A 22,006-nucleotide genomic window follows, 5' to 3' on the forward strand; every position below is an offset into this window, starting at 1 on the left:
CGAGTGCACAAGAGGTGTAGTGGGGTTCTGGAAGAAGGTATGTAAAACTATGTCATTATCAGTATGGAAATTAGTGATTACTTTATGCCTGAATTGGGGTCCAAGTGAAGCACCACTTTGTCCTCATGAAACTTAACATAGGGTACGTCAATTCAAAGAACATTTAGCTCGCTTACACAGCAAGCCGATTTTATGGCTAACAAAAAGGCCATTTTTAACATTACTAATTTAGGAGGTGCCGTAGCCATGGGCTCGAATGGAGGCTCTGTCAGGGCTCATAGGATGAGGGATAGGCTCCATTGATTAGTGGGCTGTCGGATAGGTGGGTAAAGTTGTTTAACCCCTTAAGGAACCTCTTTGAGTTTGGATGAGAAAAGACGGTTTTCCCGTCCCACCCAGGATAGCGAGCAGAAATAGCTGCCAGGTGCACCTTGATGGAAACATTGGCCAGGTTATGGTGCTTCAGAGATGTGAGGTAAAGCAAGACCTCCCGGGAGGTAGCCTTATGAGGCAGGAAACCGTGTTTCTGAGCATAACGTTTGAACCATTTCCACTTGCTGTTGTAGTTGACACAAGTGGATTTCTTTCTGTCATTGAGGACAGAAAGATGTCCTTCAGGAGCCTATTCTCCACATGGTTAAGTTCAGAGTCCTTATGTCGGGATGGTGGAGCCTTCTGTTTCCTTGCAGGAGAAGATCCTTGCATTGAAGCAGACACCTGTCGTGACCTTTCGACAGTCTGAGTGCTTGCTGAAACCATGGCTGCCAGGGTGACCATGGACTTCCCATGGAGCAATCAAGATGGAATTTGCAGATTCCTGCAGGATTTTCACCAGTACTCTGTTCAACAGAGAGTGGAGCGGAAAAATATATTGAAACCGTCAACCCCAGTTGAATTGGAAAGCATCCTCTCTGGAGCCACGGCTGATGCCAGCGCTCGAGCAGTAGTGGGGGCACTTTCTTTTCATGAGTGTAGCAAACAGACCGATCTCTGGAGTACCCCAGGCCCGAAACAATGGGTGGAGGTATTGGAGATTGTCCTCCCATTTGTGTTACTCCAGATAAAGTGAAGACCTGCTGAGACAGTCCACCAACGTGTTCTCCACTCCTTTGATGTGAATCACGACCAGGCCTATCTGTTGTGTTATGGCCCAGCTCCAAATTTGCAGACTGAGCATGCAAAGGGAGTGGGAGACCATCCATCCTTGACAATTTAAGTATGTGATCGCTGTAGTATTGTCCAGGCTGACTTGAATGAGCTTACCTGTTAAGAGAAACTGGAAGGATTTGAGACACACCGCCAGGAGCTCCAAGAAGTTTATGTGCATCTGGCATTGGCTCAGTGACCACAGGCCTTGAGCTTGATGATCCCCACAATGGGTTCCCCAGCCCCATAAGGATGAATCCATTGTCAACCAGACTGAAGGTTGGGGTACCCAGATGGGGACTCTGGACAGCAGGCTGTTCTGTTTTGTCCACCATTGTAGGGACACAAGGATTGGCGGTGGAATTTTTAAGAGCATCTGTGCATTGTCCACATTTGGATGAAATACAGACAGAAACCAAAGTTGAAGATGCCAAAGACGTAGTTTAGCGAAGTGCACAGTTGAGTTGCATGACGCCATCAGGTCCAGTAGTTTCTGAACTTTGTGGGCTTTTTGTCTGGGTTGCATCATGAAAGAAGTTACTAGTGCGGAGGAGGAAGTGTTCCTCAGGTAGAAATGTATGTTGCAACCATGCATCGAGGACTGTTGCTATGTCCTCTATGTGGAGGAAGTGTTCCTCAGGTAGAAATGTATGTTGCAACCATGCATCGAGGACTGTTCCTATGTCCTCTATGTGGAGGAAGTGTTCCTCAGGTAGAAATGTATGTTGCAACCATGCATCGAGGACTGTTCCTATGTCCTCTATGCACTTGACAAGCTCCAGTCTGGACTTTGTCCAGTTGACCTGAATGCCTAGATACTCGAGTAAACTCAGGATTGTCAAGACTTGCAAAACTAACTCATTTTCTCTCTCTCCCTGCTAGCAGCCAGTCGTCGAGGTACAGAAAAATGGTTAGGCCCTGTGCCCAAAGGTGAGCCACAATGACAGCCATGCATTTCATAAATACATGGGGTGCCAGCACCAGTCCAAACAGCAACAGCATAGGGTGCTGTTGCAGGTCCCACTGTAAACCTTAGAAACTGTCTGTGGTTGGGTTGGATTCTGATATGGAAGTATGTGTCCCAGAGATCCAACGTTACGAACCATTCCTCCTCATGGAGGAGAGGAAAGATGCTCTGTAATGTTATGCAAAACTTGCGCACGCCCACATGACAGTTCAGCCACCGTCAAATTGCAGCATTCTGCACCACTTGCAGCCTTTGAAGGTCAGTCCCATATAGAATATATGGCAGTCATGATGCTAACCATTGATTGATTGATTAAGTGCCATCAAGTCAGTTTCGACTCTTAAGAGACCACATAGATAGATTCCCTCCAGGATTATCTGTCTTCAACTTGGCCTTTAAGCTCTCTCAGTGGTGCATTCATTGCTGTGGTAATCGAGTCCATCAACCTTGCTGCTGGTCATCCTCTTTCCTTTCCTTCAACTTTTCCCAGCATTATGGACTTCTCAAGGGAGCTGGATCTTTGCATAATGTGTCCGAAGTATGATCGTCTGAGCCTGGTCATTTGTGCCTCGAGTGAAAATTCTGGATTGATTTGTTCTATGATCCATTTGTTTGTTTTCCTGGCTGTCCACAGTATCCTCAAAAGTCTTATCCAGCACCAAAGTTCAAAAACGTCAGTGCTTTTTCTATCTTGCTTCATAACATACAGTATATATGTATAATACTAACCATTATGCATATAATTTCCCACTCAGAAATATGAGGGGAAATGATGTCATATTATGTAATGCACTAAGGGTGTGCATGAACCAGTTCGGCAGTCTATTCACGGACCACCAAACTGGTTCAAAGGACCGGCATTCGAGCTGGTTTGGAGGTGGGGAGGGGGTTGGTTTAAGGTGCGGGGTGTCCATGCCTCCCCCGCTGTGTTTCCTCACTGGTGCTGCTGTCAAAATTGTGGACGCAGGGCAGCTGTATACCCTGCTGCCCCGGTCAGCGTAATACTGGAACTGGCTTGCAAGTGCATGGACGTTACACATGCACACGCCGAACAGTTCTGATATTATGCTGACCGGGGTGGCAAGAGGGTACACAGCCACCTCACGCTAGCGATTTGGACAGCAGCAATGGCAGGGGAAAAGCAGCAGGGTGTGTGTGTGTGTAAGGACACCCTCCCCACGCCTTAAGCCAACCCCCTTTCCAGGAGAATAGTGACCAGTCTCCACTCCCTCTAGAGTTAACTGGAAGTAAACCCTTGTCTTGACTGACAGAGATCGCCCAATCAGTCCACCAGGGGTGGGTGGGACCTAGAGAGCTGTTGCTGGGAATTCTGGTAACAAGAAAGGAAGTTCTGTGCTGGAGGAGCAAGGGGACATGTGACAATGGAGTTTGCTGCAACAGGATGACTGCAGCTCTAGGAAGAGAGAACTGAAGGGGAGTTTGGGGAGTTCAAGAATAGGGAGCCTGGGCTTTGGCTTTGGAAAGATTGATTTAGGGAAATGTTTGTTTAGTTAGATTTTGTGTTAGAAATGTCTATTTCTTGGTGTGTGTGCTTTATATATCCCTGATACTGTTCTAGTATTGTTTACCTGCAATGTAATTAAAATAAGAAATACTAGCCTATGCCCAACTCACCTAGGGTGTTGCAAAAGACTCTGTAAACATCTAAGCGTGCCTAAATGCAACCTAAAACTGAAGCCTGACAACCTATTTTTGTAACCTACTAAGTATTTTTGAATTGTATCTAAATCTAAAAGCCTCAGACGGAAGAAGTCTGTAGTAATTGAATAAAACTGGGGTTTTTTTTGGTTCTTTTCCTTTTACAAGCCTCTCAGAGTTGGTTTTTAACTGAGGAAAAGGGGTGGGGTGCAGAAAAGGGGATTTCTCTGGTGCAAAAGCATCCTCAAGTGCTCAGCAGCTATCAGTTTTCTCATCCCATGTAGGCCTACACGTGAAAGGTATTTTTGTATTGCCCAATACCCAGTTACAGAGGGACCTTGGATTAAAGGACCCAATCCACTGGCCCACTTCTCTGCAAACTTTAGGGTGTTTTGTGGTAGCATTTTAAATCTTGCAGAAATATAGAAAGGTTTTGTGAGAAGCCCACCCAAGCAGCTCAGCAGGGATGACTCAGCATTTTCCTTCCCTCACATGAGCTAGCTCTGAGACAAAGGCTGTAATCTGTTATTGATGCACATCCCTATAATGCACTTCTGAAAGCAGTTCAGATGCAGCAGTGATACCAGATCATTTACTAGATACTAGGTGAGCACAGAACATTCCTCCTTGCCTCTGTTCCCTCAACAGTGCAATGAGAAGAATTATGAATATTACAGGCTCGAAAGTGAAATAAGAATGGCCTTATACATTAGAAGGTAAGTAGAAATGATTAATTACACAGAAACTAAGTGCCTTCAGCTATACAAAAATTACTTAGATGAACTAAAATGGTCTGTTATGAAGATTCTGGATTAATTTATATATTTGAACAGGCCAAATTAAAAAACATTAGCATACATTTTATTTCAGATATAATTGATTAAACTGAATAATCAACCCCCCCACAAATCACAGAAATATCATAGCAGGCAGAATTCGTGTTGTGGTTTATTTGAATGTATTATTCTGCATGTCATATGCACATATAAGTACAGAACATCCTTTCATAAAAATTACCACAGTAATGAATCAGTTGAGGTTTAAATATTATGCACAGGTTAAGGTGTTAACTGCTGCCATGATCTTTTCTTCATACTTTGCTACAGTGCCAGTTAGTATCGGATAATGATCTTTTCCTGTCTTATTTCTGTCCAAGTTGGGAAAGCTAAATACAAAGAGACAAGAAAAATATTAGACTGCCATTTTCCAATTTACAAGGAATGCTTAACTACATCTTGATACTGGGTGGTTAATATAACACTTAAAGAGAAACAAAAAAGTAAAAACATATTTTCAGATTTAAGGCAATTTATTTTCTCAGGAATTTTCTATAAAACAAAGCAGTCTTTTATTAAGCATAGATGGGGCTTGAGCCGTCCTTGTGTGGGCACACAGCCTGTGCATGGAAGGATCCTCACAGAGCTTCACAGGGCCTTTTTTTCTCCTCTCCCTGCTTGGCTTGTGTGCAGAAAACACAATTATCCATAATGGAGAATGGGAGATTTGTGCATATCCCCATCTAGTCCCACTCTTCTGCTTGGTCAAATAACCTAGGACTCTCATGTTTATTCTCACTATACACGCACCTTGGTGATTATCTTGAATCGTCTGGAGATCCTTCTACCTGTGGACAGTGTTCCCAATACAGAGACTGACTGACTGACTGACTGAATAAATCAATCAGCGTGGCAGGAATATACCATGTATATTAATTAATATCTTTGCAGAAAAACTTCATTTAATTCCAAATGATGCATACTTAAATCATTACTTTTGCTTCAATGCTCTATAGTTAGACCCAACACACATAAAATACATGCAGGGCAAAGATGCATTCTAAACTTAAAACAGGCTGAGCAGCTAACCTTTGTGGATAGCAGGACAGGAAAAGATTCTATCTTTGCTGTGATGTATTTACTTTAAGTGGAGTTATGATCACTTCAACGGGTTCTCTCTCTATTAAGGTGCTCTAATTTGGAAAGGGCCTTTTTTCCTTGCATTGGATGGTGTAGTGGGAACAGCAAGCCCCAGAGGCCTTATGTTTGGAACACTTGGAGACTAGGTCAGCTAGGCTGGAAGAAGCAAGCAAGTCCATTGGGGGGAAATGGTGCTGGTCAACTGAAATGCAGAGCTAGATGTTGCCTCTAACTTGGTGTATCTTTTCATGTGAAATGAGTGAGCACTCCTTAAGAGTTATCCTTCCTCTTCATCTTATTAGCTCATGCTTTCTCTATGGCATTATTTTGGGCATGTATACAAGACCCCATCCACCCCTCAAAAACACAACCAACAAAAGACCTGTCCACCACACCTTGACAGGCCTTGTCAGAGTTGTTGATAAAGTATCACAAGGCCTTATTAAAACAAACTTGATAAATACTAATGCTTGTTCAACAGAATTTGTAACAGAACTGTTAAGTGAATTCAAAATATTTGAAAATATTAAGTGCTGTCACTTAAATTCTTACCTGTTTTAAAAACTGTGCAGCATTAAAGAGTTCACTGCAGCCATACAAGACATGTTTACCTTGCTTGCCCTATGAAAGAGAATCAGATCTCATCAATACATTATTGTTTATATTTTAAAAGGCACAATTGCAATTTCAGAACCAGGATGGATTGATTTAAATCAAGACAACTGAAATCAGGATATAAATCACCAAAACAAAACTCAGTCTATATCACTGATTTAAATCAAATTTCCCTCTGATAGGTCTTCACATATTTCTTAAACCTTTATTCATTACCTTTATCCATTACCTGTGCCAACTTGCCCTGCATCTCCTTGCTGTGCTACTGTACTTACATGTAACATGTTTTCCTTTTTACCCAGCGAAGGCATTTCTTCAAAATATTCCCAGACAGGATGTCTTTTACACCCAGAGTTTGGGGGCAAAATCGGAGGCAATACAGGAAGCTGCATACTGAATGATGCCTTCTCTGTTGCTCCACTGTTCTTCACCCACTTCCTATATTTCAGTGATCTTTACTGTAAGGCCCGGGAGCCAGTGGTGGCTCCTGTTGACACTAAGCACCTCTCCAATGGTTTATTAGGCCTCTGCAAAGTTTTAGCCAAAGCGGAATGCTCCACACAGCCCCACCTGGCACCATGTGGAGGCCAACATTCCCACCACACAGTACTGCATTTTGCCCAGCACCAGTGGGGCCCCTTTAGAGAAACAGAGCCCTGGAGCCCCAGTGCCATCTTGGAAGGCACACATTGGAAAGTGTGCTCCTTCCTGCACTTTCCCCCCATAGGAGCTCGTTGAGGAAAATGCTGGGAAGGATTAGTTATTCTTTATTTATTTAACATATTTCTATACTGTCCCAGTGTCTCTGGGTGGTTTACAATTAAATTGTACACCGGATTACACTTCCTGGTGCTCTGTGCACACGCTCCAAGAGGCTGGTGGAGCTCAAGGGGGCTTTGTATCTCTTAAAGCACCCCTCTGGCACTGGGGAAAGTGTAGCACTGCACCCAAGTCTCTTACACTGTAATTCCTGGGGTGGCCCTCCCACTGAGGCAAGGTAAGGTGGTCACTTTAGGTGTGGGTGTGAGGTGGGGTGTAGGGCTGGCAAGTGACAGTCCCTGTCACCACAGGTGCCATTCCATAAGCTTTCCTGCTACTAGCAGTCTCCTCATCCTAGTGAGGCATGCTGTTCATTTCCCCTTCTTGCCCCACTGGAGCATGCCTCTTCTTTCCCCTCCCCCACCTCCAATGCAAGTTAGAAATGCCCCTGCTGCCCCTGCCTGGCTTGGGGCATAATCATGCACTACCATCACTGTCTTGGTGCATGACCTAACTTGTTTCATTAGAGTTTAGTTCACAATCTGAACTGAAGTCTGCTGCAATAGAATGCTCACTGAAGTTTCAAACAGTGTACAAGGCCCATTATGCATGTGAGCAGTCTTGAGAGATGCTTGTTTTTCACAAGGAAACATCAAAAGCCTTACTGGGCATGTGGAGCTAGTTTCATAGTTTTCTGTAGCACAGAAATAATTGGTGTTTTGTACAATTAGCTTGGAAAATAAAGGTATCTATCTAGAAACTTCATAGCAGTTTTAAAAAAGGAGTCATAAACAACCAGTTTGCAAACATAATCACAGACTACAGCATTCAAGCATACCTTTATATAATCAATGAGGTTCTGGTATTCAATGTAGTTACCTCCTCCAACTACAAACACAATTGCCTACAGTGCAAACAACAAAACATTTTTTAAAATGCTGTAGGTATTGCCACGAGGTAAATCTGCTGTAGAAGCAATACACAAATTTGTTTTATTTTGTTACATTTTTGTCTCATTCTTCCTCTAGGAGCTCGAAGTGATGCACATGGTATTTTGTCATCTCACCCCTTTGATATCTTCATAACCACCCTGTGAGGTAGAGTTCACCTAAGAGATGAACCCAAGGGTGAGATTGGCCCAAGGTCACCCAGGGAACAGGGGTGGTTCTCCCATGAGGTTAGATGATGCAATCACACCGTGGCAAATGTTTGAGGTACATAGGGGCAGGATGGCCGCCCACAATCAGATCAGCTCCTTGTGGAGTGGTGACAGAGCCACTGCTCCCTAAGGTGCCCTCGAAGTAGTGCTCTGCTGCTGCCGCCACCTCCTCCTACTGGCCTGATGTACACCTTCCTACTTCCCTCACTGGGCTACTCATGAAAAGAAGGAAATGGAAGAACATTTCTTGTACTCTACTGCCCTTTCATTATATCCACTTCCTCCCTTGCATACTATTTTGTCAGCAATATGCAAGGCAGGTAGAAGGAGCAGTTGAGTGAAACACCCTGGAACTGGGGAAAAGGAAAAAAAACAACGTGGAAGGGAAGGCAGCAAGTTGTATCCTACCTCAGGCATCTTAAGGTCTTGTGCTATTACTGTGCGGAACTTCATATTTTGACCCAAGTTGTGTTATTTGGATAAACCCATACCAGTGAAGGGCAAAGCAGAAATATATGGGAGTCTTTAAATTTGCATTTATTCATCCAAGCTTTTTTTAAACTAGAATTGTGGTTTTAAATTCTTCTAGTACTTAGGAACATAGGAAGCTGCCATATACTGAGTCAGACCATTGGTCTATCTAGCTCAGTATTGTCTTCACAGACTGACAGCAGCTTCTCCAAGGTTGCAGGCAGGAATCTCTCTCAGCCCTATCTTGGAGAAGCCAGGGAGGGAAGTGTTTTAATTTGTTTTATGTTACTGTAAACCACCGAGAGATGTAGGTTTGGGTAGGATGCAAATAAAATGAATAAATAAAATTAAATGAATCTTCCAGCTGTCAAGAATTAAGAGATTTTAACTAACAAAGCTAATTTAGTTTATATCATTAGAATTTACTTGCAATGAGAAGGCAGAATACTCTTTGCTAAGAATGAGAAAAGGACACTGAAGAAGAACCTGCCCTTTGTGTCAACCTGCTGCATTTCTGACGGCAAAGGAACACACAGAATTTACGGTTCAATGAACTTGTTCTGTTTGTATGGTAATGGAGCCCCTCAGGGCTCCATTTTGTCACCAATGCTTTTTAATATTTACATGAAACCGCTGGGTGAGGTCATCAGGAGATTTGGTGCAGGGTGTTATCAGTATGCAGATGACACCCAAATCTATTTCTACTTATCATCATCATGATGAAATGGCATTCACTCCCTAAATGGAAATTGAAGCTGAATCCAAGCAAGACGGAGGTGCTCATTGTGGGGGATCGGAATTTAAGAGATGAGTTAGATCTTCCTGTGCTGGATGGCGTTACACTCCCCCAGAAGGAACAGGTATGCAGCTTGGGAGTGCTCTTGGATCCAGGCCTCACCATGGTATCTCAGGTGGAGGTTATGGCCAGGAGCGCTTTCTATAAGCTTCGGCTGATTCAACAGCTGTGTCCATTCCTTGAAGAGAACGATCTCATCTCAAAACAGTGGTGCATCAGCTGGTAACCTCCAGGCTCAACTACTGCAATGAGCTCTATGTGGGGCTGCCTTTGTACGTAGTTCAGAAACTTCAGTTAGTTCAAAATGTGGCAGCCAGATTGGTCTCTGGGGTAACCCAGAGAGACCATATTATGCCTGTCTTAAAACAGCTGCACTGGCTGCCGATATGTTTCCAGGCGAAATACAAAGTGCTGGTTATTATCTTTACAGTTCTGAATGGCTTGGGTCCAGGTTACCTTAGAGAGCGCCTTCTTCGGTATGATCCCCATTGCTCATTGAGGTCATCTGGAGAGGTCCGTCTCCAGTTACCACTGGTACGCCTAGTGGCGACTTGGAACCGGGCCTTTTCTGTAGCTGCTCCTGGTCTATGGAATGCACTCCCGGCAGATATACGCAGCTTAGGCTTGCTGTTGGCCTTTAAGAGAGCCCTAAAAACCTATTTATTTCGCCTGGCCTTCCAGGGCTTGTAAAGTGTTGTGGTTTTTTAAAGTATTTTAATTGGTTTTAAATAGTTTTAATCATTTTTGATCATTTATATTGTTTTTAGCATTTTTTTTTTTTTTAAAGTTGGTGTATACTGCCCAGAGCCTCTGGATGGGGCAGTTTATAAATGTAATAAATAAATACATACACACACACACAGAGATTTTTTAAGGACTTTCCCCCTGGCAGCTTAATTTACTTATTTTTATAAAACACAATAATAAAAGTCAAGGGTTTTTTTTTTACTGCTCTAGAATGTTCTGATATAATAATTTCCTTCCCCTACAGTAGGAAGCAGCAGGAATCCAGTTTCTCGCTTGTGGGTTTTTGTGCACAATCCATTTGGGATTTTTCATTCTAAGATAATATTTTTTCTAGTTTTCCTTCATGGGCATTTCTGTGGAAGAAAACTTTCAACTCCAAGGTTGTATCTGGGAAGGGACCAGAGACATCCCTGGGTCTACTCACTCTTTCATCATTCCCCCCATAGTGAGACTAGACTAGACTAGATTCTGTACTAATCCAAACATGGCTCTAGCAGGGTAATGTTGCAAGATTAAACCCCAGTACTATATAGTCTGAAAACGCCATTATACTGGAATTCAATCCAAATGAATACAAATAAAAAAGGCTGCACAATGAATACACTTATTTATTTATCAAATTTGTAGACTGCTCCAAACTTCCATCTCTGGGCACTTTACATATATCTGCATATATTTTATGTATACATATTTTACATATATCTTATATATCTGTTTTCTAAAAAGATAGTACAAATTATGTTTTACAATATTCCTTGGAAATGTTTTTGATGTTTTATATTTTAAGTTACTCATAGGCAAGCCTGAGACTACTTATTTTGAAAAGAGTGTGACTAAAATTGGAGCAGGACTTAAGTAAATATGTTTACATGATGAAAACCTTGTATCAGGGTGTTATCTTGATATCCTGAATTATCAGGGTGTTAACCTTCTCTTCACAGCTTGTCATCAAAATCTTTACATATTATCAAGAGTGTTAAAAGGATTAGATTATGCTTATTCAACTCTTTGAAGATGAAAGGAGCTCACACTCTTAGATATCACTCAACAAAACTGTAATCAAAGTAATTATTTCAAATAATAGGATATGATTTTCTTCTAGAAGTGACCATCAAATATCTATTTTAGTTAGAGCCAAAAGATTTAGAACAGTATGAGCTGTTTATGTCTTACCTCCTGAAATGGATTTTTATTTCTTGGAATTGAGCTGTAATAGAGAGAAAAATTACCAGAAACTGAATCACTATGCTATTTTGAAAAATTAAAAATCAATGTGCATCATTTACAGCATGATAGGGTATATCTGGACATGTATGAAGAACTGTCCATGTATGTATCTGGACATGTATGAAGAAAAACCTATAATTGTGCATTTTCTGCTAGCAAAAATCTAGCCCAGCTATGGAGTCCTTATAAGCTGGTTACTAAATCACACAAAAAGTACATCTAGACAATCAGGTTTTGGGATCAAACCTGCTGTATTGTCCCAGATATTAATATGGAAACCAACAGGAACAGTAAAACCATGTAGATTCTTCTGGACTGGCATTTGATATCAGTACTGGAGCATGGCTGGGAAAAAGTTCTGCTCCTATGCAATGGGACCGACTGAGGAGATAGAGATAGGAGATTACTACTGTATCCCATGGGATATAGTGTGAGGTGTTGCCGCATTCAGTCTAGTCACCATTACTGTTTGTGTAGTGATTGTCAGGTGGTTGGCCTCTCCAAATAAGGAAGAAACCCTGGTAGAATCAAATCCCCGTGGCCCAATCCAGAGTGAGGGGCAGGGTTTACTGAACAACAGTCTATAGAGAAGTAAGGGAGGGGTGTGGAGAGATCAGTTCTTCCCTGAAGGCCTCTGAAGGAGGTCTGATCAGAAACTACTGTAGGACAAAGGGAGCCTTGGGCTGGGAATCAATTGGGAGTTCTTTACCTGGAAGGAAGTAGGAAGGATAGGGACCAGTTTAGCTAGATGAAATTTATTCTTGTTTATGTGCTTGGATTTGACTGCATGGTTCTCATAATTCCCGTGGAAAGGTTTTACTTGAATGGAAGCAGTGATTGTTAATGCCTCTATAGTTTTCATTATCACCCAATTATGAATAAATCCTTGTTGTTGTTAAAGAGTATCACTCCTTATTGGGTCCTGCCTTAGCCACACACACCTGAAGGCCTAAGACTGCTCAAGCTTTTCTTGTAGGGAGGGGTTTTCCACTTTACTCTCCCAGAATATTCCCTTGGAAGGTGAATCTGCTCATATAAAAAAAGTGGATAGTGGCAGCCTACCTGGGACTCCTCACAGCTAGAGGGAGGGATGACTAGCATTGTATAACTAGATCATTACAAAAACCTGTTTTATCAGATCACAATGAGATAAAAAGATACAGTAGTGAGACACGTCTCCTATTTTCAACTCTCTCCTAGTGGATAATGTGGACCATATTATACTGCCTGTGCTCTTCTGGGCAAAATCAAAATGCTGTTTTTGGCATTTAAACCCTTGTTCTTATTTTGTACTTTGTGAAGCTAAAGCTCTAGGCACTTGTTCCAGGGCCTTGTGGGAGTGATACTGCAATTATGGAACTTGCTTTCTTAGAGAGGTGGACTTGGCTTTTTCATTATATGGCAGGGCCTCCACTGGGAGGATAGCCAAACATTGTTTGTTTTGTCAGGCATAATTGGGAGTTCTGAAGGCTGCTTTTACTCATTATCTTTACTGAACAGTATTCCAAACTAGCCAGTCATGACTAAGCACTGCTGAAATCAATGCGACAAGTTAGTCATGACTTCCTTAGTAGATGACTATTAATGGGATTTAATGTTAAAAATAATAGGTAGCATCCGGACTACATTAGAGGTGTGCACGGAACTGCTTTGGTCAGTTTGGTTCAAATTCGAACTTCTGAATTTGAGTGGTGGTTATAATACGAATTACTAGTTTGCGAGCTGGTTTGTTAGAACTGGTTGGTGGTTTGGTTCATGCACTTGAACCAGGTCAAACTGCCAAGTGTAATATTGTGGTAATAAGTAGACTGATTGGCTGACACGTTGCATAGTGTAATGTGGGCAGTTCAGTACTGCCCGTGCCACTGTGTGTTTTTAAAACACCATCCATGATGTTGTGGAACAGCCCTTTTCTGGTTCTACTTAAACCTGTGCAAGTTGTATGACTCCACAGTATTTCCAACAGATGTAGCGCCACACAATTGTGATTGTGCAATTTTAAAGTAATAGTGGAACAGTGCTGATCAGTAACACTGCGGGTGTTGTTTTAGGAACCCAGATATCAAGCTACAGGTACCACACTTACAAAATATTCCACCGTAAACTCACCTGTCACTGCCTCGCAACATCTTAGGGTCAAAATATCTGTAGTCATCAGTTTCCTATTTAAAGAGAAATGTTTGTAACAATGTTTTACTATCTTCAGCTCTACCAATTTGAGAGTGGCTTTCATTAATCTGCTTCCTAAACTATATGGGCTGGATCAAAAGATTTCCTTCCTCCAAAAGGAGGAGTCTTCCTCCCATGGAAGCACTCCTTCCATGGGAAGAATGGAACGTTTAAATTCAACCCTCTATTTAGAAGCAATTAAGCAATTATATTTCCCACCACAATATTTTCAAAATGTCAACATTTCAATGAAATAGCTTGTTAAGTATTCATTCTCTCAACAGCACTGAAATAGCTATGCTAGGTGCTGTTGGGGAGAGATGACTTATTTGAAATTCACAGCTACCAAACTTTCCAAAATATACTAGTTGCATAATATGTTCTAGCTGTGAAGCAATAATCCCAAGATGTCACTATGTGAGTTTTAGAACCTCATACTAGGTTCCCCCCGCCAAAGGTCAATTTTTTCCTCAGGAATAATCAAGAGTCTCTATTTTCCTTTCAAGTACGTAATGGCAATAAATGCCAGGATGATACAGCAGTCAAAATCGTTATTCACCATTTAACACAGACTTATTTCATTCCATGATTTATTAGTACTATTAAAGCAAAATTGTTTGTTTACAAAATGTGAAGTCTTACAGCTCATTTTTTAAAAATGTTGAAGTTATTATGATATGAAAGATTTTTTTCTTTTGCTAAGACACTGAGATATTTTCACTGGCAATTTTGATCAATTTTTCTGTCTCTACTTAATCAAATAAGGAAAATAAGACAGCAAAAAAGAATTAACCCCCACTTGGTAGTTCAAGTTTTCCCCAGTTTTCAACACTCTGAGATGTATCCTAACTTATGCTCATGTATGTGAACTTCTTTGGCTCTTCCCTTCCTATTCCAGGAGGAATGCTGAAACATCGCTCTGTGGGTTGAGAGACTAAAGGAACAAGGTGTGGGGAGCCAAACTACTACTGCTACAATGAATATTTATATACCTCTTTTCAACAAAAGTTCTCAAAGCACTCTACATAGAATAAATAAATAAATAAATGGGTCCCTATCCCAAAAGGACCCACAATCTAAAAGAAACATGAAAAGTAGACACCAGCAACAGCCACTGTAGAGATTCTGTGTCAGTTGTTCTCCCCTGCTAAATCCAAGAGAACCAGCATTTTAAAAGGTGCCTCTTTGTTCAGTAAACTGGATATAAACATCTTCTATGAGCAGACCTTTGCTTCTACATACAGTGGTCCCTCGACTTACGAATTACTCAACAACCGAAATTTTCGAGTTACAAACGGAAAAAAATGCTGCACTCTTACGAATTTTTCGATATCCGAACGGCACTGGGGTGGGGGGTTCCACTTAAAAAGGGGGGGCTTTACTCACCCCTTCCATGAAAGTAAGGCACTGTACTGTACTTTATTCCTTGTAGTAAGCGGGCGGCAGGGTTAACGAATTAATCCGTTTCTAATGCATTCGTATGGGAAACCACTTTTCGACTTACGAACTTTTCGACCTACGAATATGCATTCGGAACGGATTAAGTTCGTAAGTCGAGGGACCACTGTAGTTTGAAGGAATTCCTCCCTCCTCCTTGCAGCTTCCCATGCTTATGCAACAAAATAAAACTCTCTAACTATGATTATTCTACAGTTTAAAAATGTTATGATCCAGTGAGATAAATCTGTGTACAGTAGTAATTTTCCGAATGCACATTACAGTTATGGATCCAGAGGACAAACCTGCACATGCATTATGATGCACATCCAGTCCCCACTAAAGAAGCTAGATATGTCTTTTGAGCAGAATGTGTAAGCTTGCTTAGGGACATTAGTTGTGTTTAACTAGAACTGTAGCTAGGAAAAAACTCAACCAGAGACACTTCGTTAGTTTTTACTAAATATTTTCTTGTAGGGATAAATAGGGACACCTCAACAGTGGAGTTTATGATGTTGTCATCCACCCCAATTCAAGATGGTGGATGCATGAATGTTTGAGGTGGAAATGGGCAAACCTGTGAAAATGGTAATTATTAATTCAGATTACAATGAAAGGAAAGTAGTAGACTTCTTGTCTTAAATCACATAGACAATTATGGCTGCAGTCCATGTCAGGACAAGTAGGACTACATTCTAATAATATTATAAGGGCAACTTCATTAACCAAAATCCATCCTTGTAATATATTGGGTCACAAGAGTTGTAGGCATTGTTCAACCCTTTTCTTTTTTCAAAAAGGGCAATTATATAAGCCAGTTTTTGTCAAAGGTTAGTCTGTTGCTGAACATACTGGTGTACAAATATTTCTTAACTAAATGATCTTTTATGGATTCATCTGATTTCAGATCAAGTGTCTCTAAGCTACCCAATATGCATGTTCTTTAAATACAGCCCTTAGTTGCATGTGGGAAAAACAGGTTGCTCACCTGTAACCGATGATCTGGTAGAGATCTGTTGATATTCATTAGAATGGGTACTGTGCCTGCACGGAAGCCTCTCAGTGTTGAGTTTTCACAGCTCCTTTTCAGTGCCTGCGCCCCGCCCCATGTGACTATTTAAGGTGGGAGGAAGCACAGGAGGCTCAGTTCCCTGGAGACCGCCGAAGCAATCACCCATGGTCCACTGCAGAGGGGAGGTTTGGGAGGGTCTAATGGATATCAACGGATCTCTACCAGATCATCAGTTACAGGTGAGCAACCTGTTTATCTGGTACGGGATCCGTTGAATCCATTAGAATGGGTGTTTAGTTAGCTCCAAAAGGAGGGAGCGAGCAGTGGATTATTGTAACACCCTTTTGAGGACACCTCTCCCAAAGTTGGCCTCTGCTGTGGAGCGCAGGTCAATAGTGTAGTGCTTCACGGACAGTTCTTCTGAAGACCAGGTAGCAGCTTTACAAATATCAGGGAAGGAAACCCCCGACAGGAAAACTGCGGAAGCACCAAACACCCTTGTGGAATGCGCCTTGATGGATTTTGGGGCCGGTATGTTCTGTATTGAGTAGGCCAGGTGAATGGTCTTCATCAGCCAATGAGACAGACGTTATCTGGATAGTGCCTGTCCCATAGCAGAGCACTTATACGACACCAGGAGCTTCTTTGTCTTTCGGAATGCTTTAGTCCTGGAGAGATAATATAGTAGAGCCTTGTGGACATCCAGGGAATGGAGAGCTTTCTCCAAAGGCGTGGAGCGAGATCTGAAGAAAGTGGGCAGAACTATGTCCTGGTTAACATGGAAATCTGAAACTATCTTAGGCACAAAGGTGATGTCTGGATGTAGGAGGACCTTGTCCGGGTAGAACCGAGTGTATGGCACGTCCATACAGAGGGCAATCAGTTCACTCACCCTGCGAGAAGCGGTGATAGCCACTAAAAAGGCAGCTTTTAAGGACACATGACTAAGTGAAGCTGAACTCAGTGGCTTGAACGGTGGTTTTGTTAGAGCAGAGAGGACCAGAAGAAATGCTCCAAGGTTCCACAGGTTTACGTATAAGTGGGTAGAGATTCGTAAGTCCCTTCAAGAAACTTTTACAGGAGGAATGGGAGAATAGCGTCCTACCATTCCAGCCAGGATGTCGAGAAGAGAAAGCTGCTAGGTGCACCTGTATAGATACGTTAGACAACTGTGATGTCTTCAGGCTTGTCATGTAAAGCAAGACCTCCTGAACAATGGCCTGTTTGGGACAGAATCCGTGAGCCTTTGCGTAAACTGCAAACCGCTTCCACTTGCTGATGTAGTTTCGCCTCGTAGATAGTTTACGTTCATTCAGCAGGATCTTTTTTAGCAGGTGATTCGCCACACCGTCAGTTGCAGTGTGAGAACTTCGGGATGTAACACTCTCCCGTCCTCTTGAATCAGTAGGTCCGGGCAGTTTGGAAGTCTCTGGTAAGTGTGGGAAGTCAGTTTGAGTAGATGCGGAAACCATGCTTAGCGTGACCACCATGGTGTGATCAAGATGCACTGTGCAGAAGCATGCAAAAGATGAGCTATTACTCTGCTCACAAGTGGCAAGGGGGGGGAGATGTACGTATGATGGAGTGACCAGTCCAGTTGGAACGCATCCCCCAGAGAACGGGGATCGTGGCCTGCTCTGGAGCAGAACAGTTTGCACTTTGTATTCTGTATCGTAGCGAACAAGTCTATCTGAGGATGACCCCAGAGGTCAAAGATTCTCTGGAGGTAATGGTCATTCAGTTCCCACTCGTGTCGGTCCATTGAGAACGAGCGGCTGAGACCGTCTGCTAGGACTTTTGTGATCCTTTTATGTGCATTGCTACTGGCGTTATACTGTGCTTGATGCACCAATGCCAGATCTGAATGCTCAGTGCACAGAGTGATCTGGAGACAGCGCCTCCCTGTCTGTTCAGGTAAGTGATAGCAGTGGTGTTGTCCAATTGCAACTGAACTACTCGGCCTCGCAGCATAGGAAGAAAGGCCTTCATGGCTTGAAAAACGGTTAACAACTCCAGAAAGTTTATGTGCAGTTGGCGTTGACTGCATGTCCAAAGTCCCTGAGTGGTGGCAGTATTGCAATGACTGCCCCAGCCTTGTAGAGAGGCATCTGTCGTAACCCAAACCGACGGGGGTTGTGGTTGAAAAGGCACTCCTCTGAGTAGGTTGGAGGGCCGTGTCCACCAGGACAGCGATCGAAGGATCAGTGCTGGCAACAGTAGAAGCTTTGTGGGGCTGTCCTGGAGCAGATTGAAGGAGGACAGGAACCACAACTGCAGGTTCCTCATTTTCAAGCGTGTGTACCGCACAGTTGACCTGCAGGAAGCCATCAGACCTAATAGCTGTTGTATGTGCCACGCTGTTTGAGACAGTTCGGCCTGAAAATCCTGAACCAGCGATGCGATGGTCCGAAAATGGTCCTCTGGGAGAAACGCCCTGCCCGCTGTGGAGTTGAGCACAGCACCTATGAACAATATGGTCGGTACCGGCGTCAGGTTGGACTTCTTCTAATTGACCTGTATTCCCAGGTCATGGAGGAGGCGTAACATGTACTTTATCTGAGAAAGTAACTCTTCTTTGTTTGTTGAGGACAGCAGCCATTCACCTAGGTACGGGTACAGTTTCAGACCCTTTGTTCTCAAATGGGCGACCACCACCGCCATGCATTTGGTAAACACATGGGGGGCTGTGCATAGTCTGAATGGTTGAACTTGGTACTGGTAAAGCGAGGTCCCCACGGTGAACCGCAGATACTTCTGAAAGGAGGGCCGGATTCCTACGTGAAAGTAGGCATCCTTTAAGTCTAACGTCACAAGCCACCTCTTGTGATGGAGAAGAGGTAGGCTGTCCTGTAACATCATCATTCGATACTTCTCCACATGGATGAACTTGTTTAGATGTCTTAAGTCCATAATTGGTTGAATCCCACCATCCTTCTTTGGTATCTGGAAGTAACGGGAGTAGAATCCCTCCCGTCAACTCGCCCATCGCACTGGTACTATAGCCTTTTTTTGAAGGAGTTCCTGAACTTCCTGAAGTAGGGCCAGTGTTGCTGTTGTGAAGCATATGCCTCCAAAAGATGGCTGGGTCTTGAATTCTATCGTGTCACAATCTTCAAGACCCACCGATCTGATGTTATGTTGCGCCATGCTTTTGCATGACTTGCCAACCTGATGGAGTTGGTGGCTAGTAGGGCCGGCTGTGAGATGTTGTAGGCTGGAACTAAGTCCTCCCTGGTGTTCTGGGAGGGAATGCAAGGGGAAGTCCCAGGAAGTTGTGATGGGCTGTTCTGCGCTTCAAAGGCGCTGTTTGTTTCCATCCGCCTGTTTATTGCGTTGAATGGAGGGAAATCGGTCCTTCTGATGCGTTGCTCATTTATTGAAGGGCTGGAAAGACTTACAGAAGTCTCTCCGGTCCTGTTGCTTGAATGATGACCGGGGGCGGTAATAGGACCGCAGTTTATTTCCATAGGAGGTTGACTGTGAGGTAGCAGATGTAAAGGTCTTAGCAATAAATTTAGACTTCTTCATTTTTTCCATGGTGGCATCAGTATCCTCTGAAAAGAGTCCCTTACCATCAAAGGGGAGTCCTTCTATTTTATCTTTCATATCTTGTTGCAGGGCTGCAGACCGTAACGAGGCATGATGATGAAAGGTGATAGCCATCATAATGGATCGTGATTCTGATTCTGCCAAGTGCTTTGCCATACTTAACTGCTGACAGGTAAGATCACCAGCATGCTGCAACGTTTTACAGAAGCGATGTTTCAGTTCCTCCGGAGAGAGTGTATCCAAGTCCTTCTCTAAAGCTTCCCAAATACAACAGCTATACTCGGCCATGCAGGCCGAATAGTTGGCCACCTTAACTGATAGACAAGATGTGGAATATAATATCCTGCCCATCACATCAAGTTTCCTGCCATCTTTGTCCACAGGGGTGGTATGCCACCATCCAGATTTGGAAGAAGTAGCACAGTCAATAACTAAGGAGTTTGGGACCGGGTGCTTAAACAGGTAAGTATTATCCTGCTCTTGTACTCGATACAGTCCCTCAAGCCTTTTTGACGTAGGTGTAGATATATGAGGTACCTGCCATGCGCATTGTGCTGCATTGGAAATGATGGGCAATAAAGGAAGTGCAATCGGTTGTGCTGATTGAGACCGCTGCATAAAATTGTAGACTGGGTCGTCTATAGTCTTAAGTTGTGAGGTCATATCCAGGACCAGTGCATTAGCCATTCGTCTTATGTGGGAATGGTAAGCTTTCAATTCTTCCGTTGGTAAAACATGGGAAGGTGTAGCCACATCTGGCAAAGGATCCAATTCCACCGTCTCAGTGTCAGACTCAAAATCCGACGAACCATGGTGGCCGTCCTCAGAATCAGGATTGGAAAGTGCACGGTGTGTCGGTAGCTTCGGAGATACCACTTGTGGGGGCGAAGGAGCAAGCAGAACATCCGTTTATGACCCTGTCGATGTGGAAATTTTCGAAGAAGTCTGAGTAGCAACTGAGGCCGTATGGGTTCTTGTTTGAGTGCCCATACTGGAAAAAAACTTTTTAGGAGGAGGTGGAGGAGCAGACGGTTCTGGTGTTGAAGGCAGTCTTCTCCACCATGCTTGGTCCTCTTGAAAGTCATATGTAACACCAGGAAAAACTGTACCTGGCAACGCCGTTTCCCGTGACGGGGACACATGGTGACTGAAGCCACATGTGTGCCAAGAAGTTGATGCAGTAAGCTGCGCGGCCGTGAGCATCCGCGGAGCAGCCCCAGCAGCATCCTCTTCCGAATGCGGAAATCCCTGGAATGCAGAAGGTGTATCAGTGGTTGAGTCCAACATCTTCAGGAGAGGATCTAGAGGCGGGGCCTCAACATCCTCTACATCAGCACCCTCTAATGTAAAGGTCATAGGTGCACGGAACTTAGAGGTTAACATGGTGATGTCTGTCGGTGTGTTAAGAGCAGACAATTGGACATCTTCCTTCGATGTCGAACAAATAGGGATTGGTGCAGGCACTAAGTCCTTTATCTTCGGTATCGAGAATGTTAACGCTATCAGCGTCGATGTGGATGCCGTCGGTGGGTCTGTAGAAGTAACCCCATATGTCTCCTTTGATGCAGACATCGATGTTGAAGTCTCCAAATCTTTCGATGTCGAGTGCAACGAAACCGTTGATATCGACGTAGTCGGTAACGGGAAAGGTTTGGGTCTCGGTGTCGTAGTGGTCGGTATCGGCTCGTTCGACGTCGAAGTGGTTGGACATGAAAATATTGAGTGAAGTGCTGGCTCCGGCATCGCAGGTCCTGACTGCGTTCTGGATGAATGTACTTTAGATGTCGAGGGAATCTTGACATCCTGCGCCGATCCTGGTGAAGGAGTCGATTCCAATGGGGTTTTCTTCTTTTTCTTTTTGGCGGGGTCAGTCGGAGACACCATTTTGAGGACTGGAGCTTTAGCGTGGGGCTTCGAAGTTTCAGACTGGGCCAAACCCAGGTCCTTTGAGCCATGCGGCTGAGGTGATTTCGCCGCAGAGAAGGGCACAGCTAACACATCATCGTAAAGAGAAGAAGCATAGACGGAGCTCTCTATTTCTCGTTTGCTTCGAAAAAGACTTGCAAATCGTACAGGCTGTAGTTATGTGGGCCTCACCCAGGCACAGCAAACACAAGCTGTGGAGGTCTCGAGAGGGCAATTTAGCGTTGCATTTAGTGCAGCGCTTAAAGTTTTTCTTTCCCTTCAGGGCATCCATTTTACTCACAATCCAAGGTCCGTTACCGATAAATCAATCCGATCTTTCGTCGCGTTGGAAGGGTTTAGAAAAAACAGAAAAAGTCACAGTCCGGGTCAACAGGAGAATAATCAGTCCAAATCAATAGGCAAAGAATAGTCCAAAGTTCAGTCCATAGTAAAAAACCAGTAGAAGTAGAGT

The 22,006-nt window shown here is 43.4% G+C and overlaps 1 protein-coding gene across 1 annotated transcript in view; it reads right to left on the reverse strand.

Moving 5' to 3' along the window:
• Positions 1-4,697: 4,697 nt before the first annotated feature.
• Positions 4,698-22,006, reverse strand: part of SCFD1 (sec1 family domain containing 1) — a 93,466-nt gene continuing 76,157 nt past the window's right edge. The window contains exons 21-25 of the mRNA XM_053283835.1: positions 13,572-13,624; positions 11,409-11,442; positions 7,901-7,966; positions 6,241-6,309; positions 4,698-4,937 (exon numbers count right to left, since the gene is read on the reverse strand). Of these exons, the coding sequence (XP_053139810.1) occupies positions 4,914-4,937; positions 6,241-6,309; positions 7,901-7,966; positions 11,409-11,442; positions 13,572-13,624 (246 nt within the window). The 3' untranslated portion in view covers positions 4,698-4,913. The remainder of the gene's footprint in view (positions 4,938-6,240; positions 6,310-7,900; positions 7,967-11,408; positions 11,443-13,571; positions 13,625-22,006) is intronic.

Source organism: Hemicordylus capensis, chromosome 1, assembly GCF_027244095.1.
Source record: "Hemicordylus capensis ecotype Gifberg chromosome 1, rHemCap1.1.pri, whole genome shotgun sequence".
In the NCBI taxonomy this organism is placed as follows: domain Eukaryota; kingdom Metazoa; phylum Chordata; class Lepidosauria; order Squamata; family Cordylidae; genus Hemicordylus; species Hemicordylus capensis.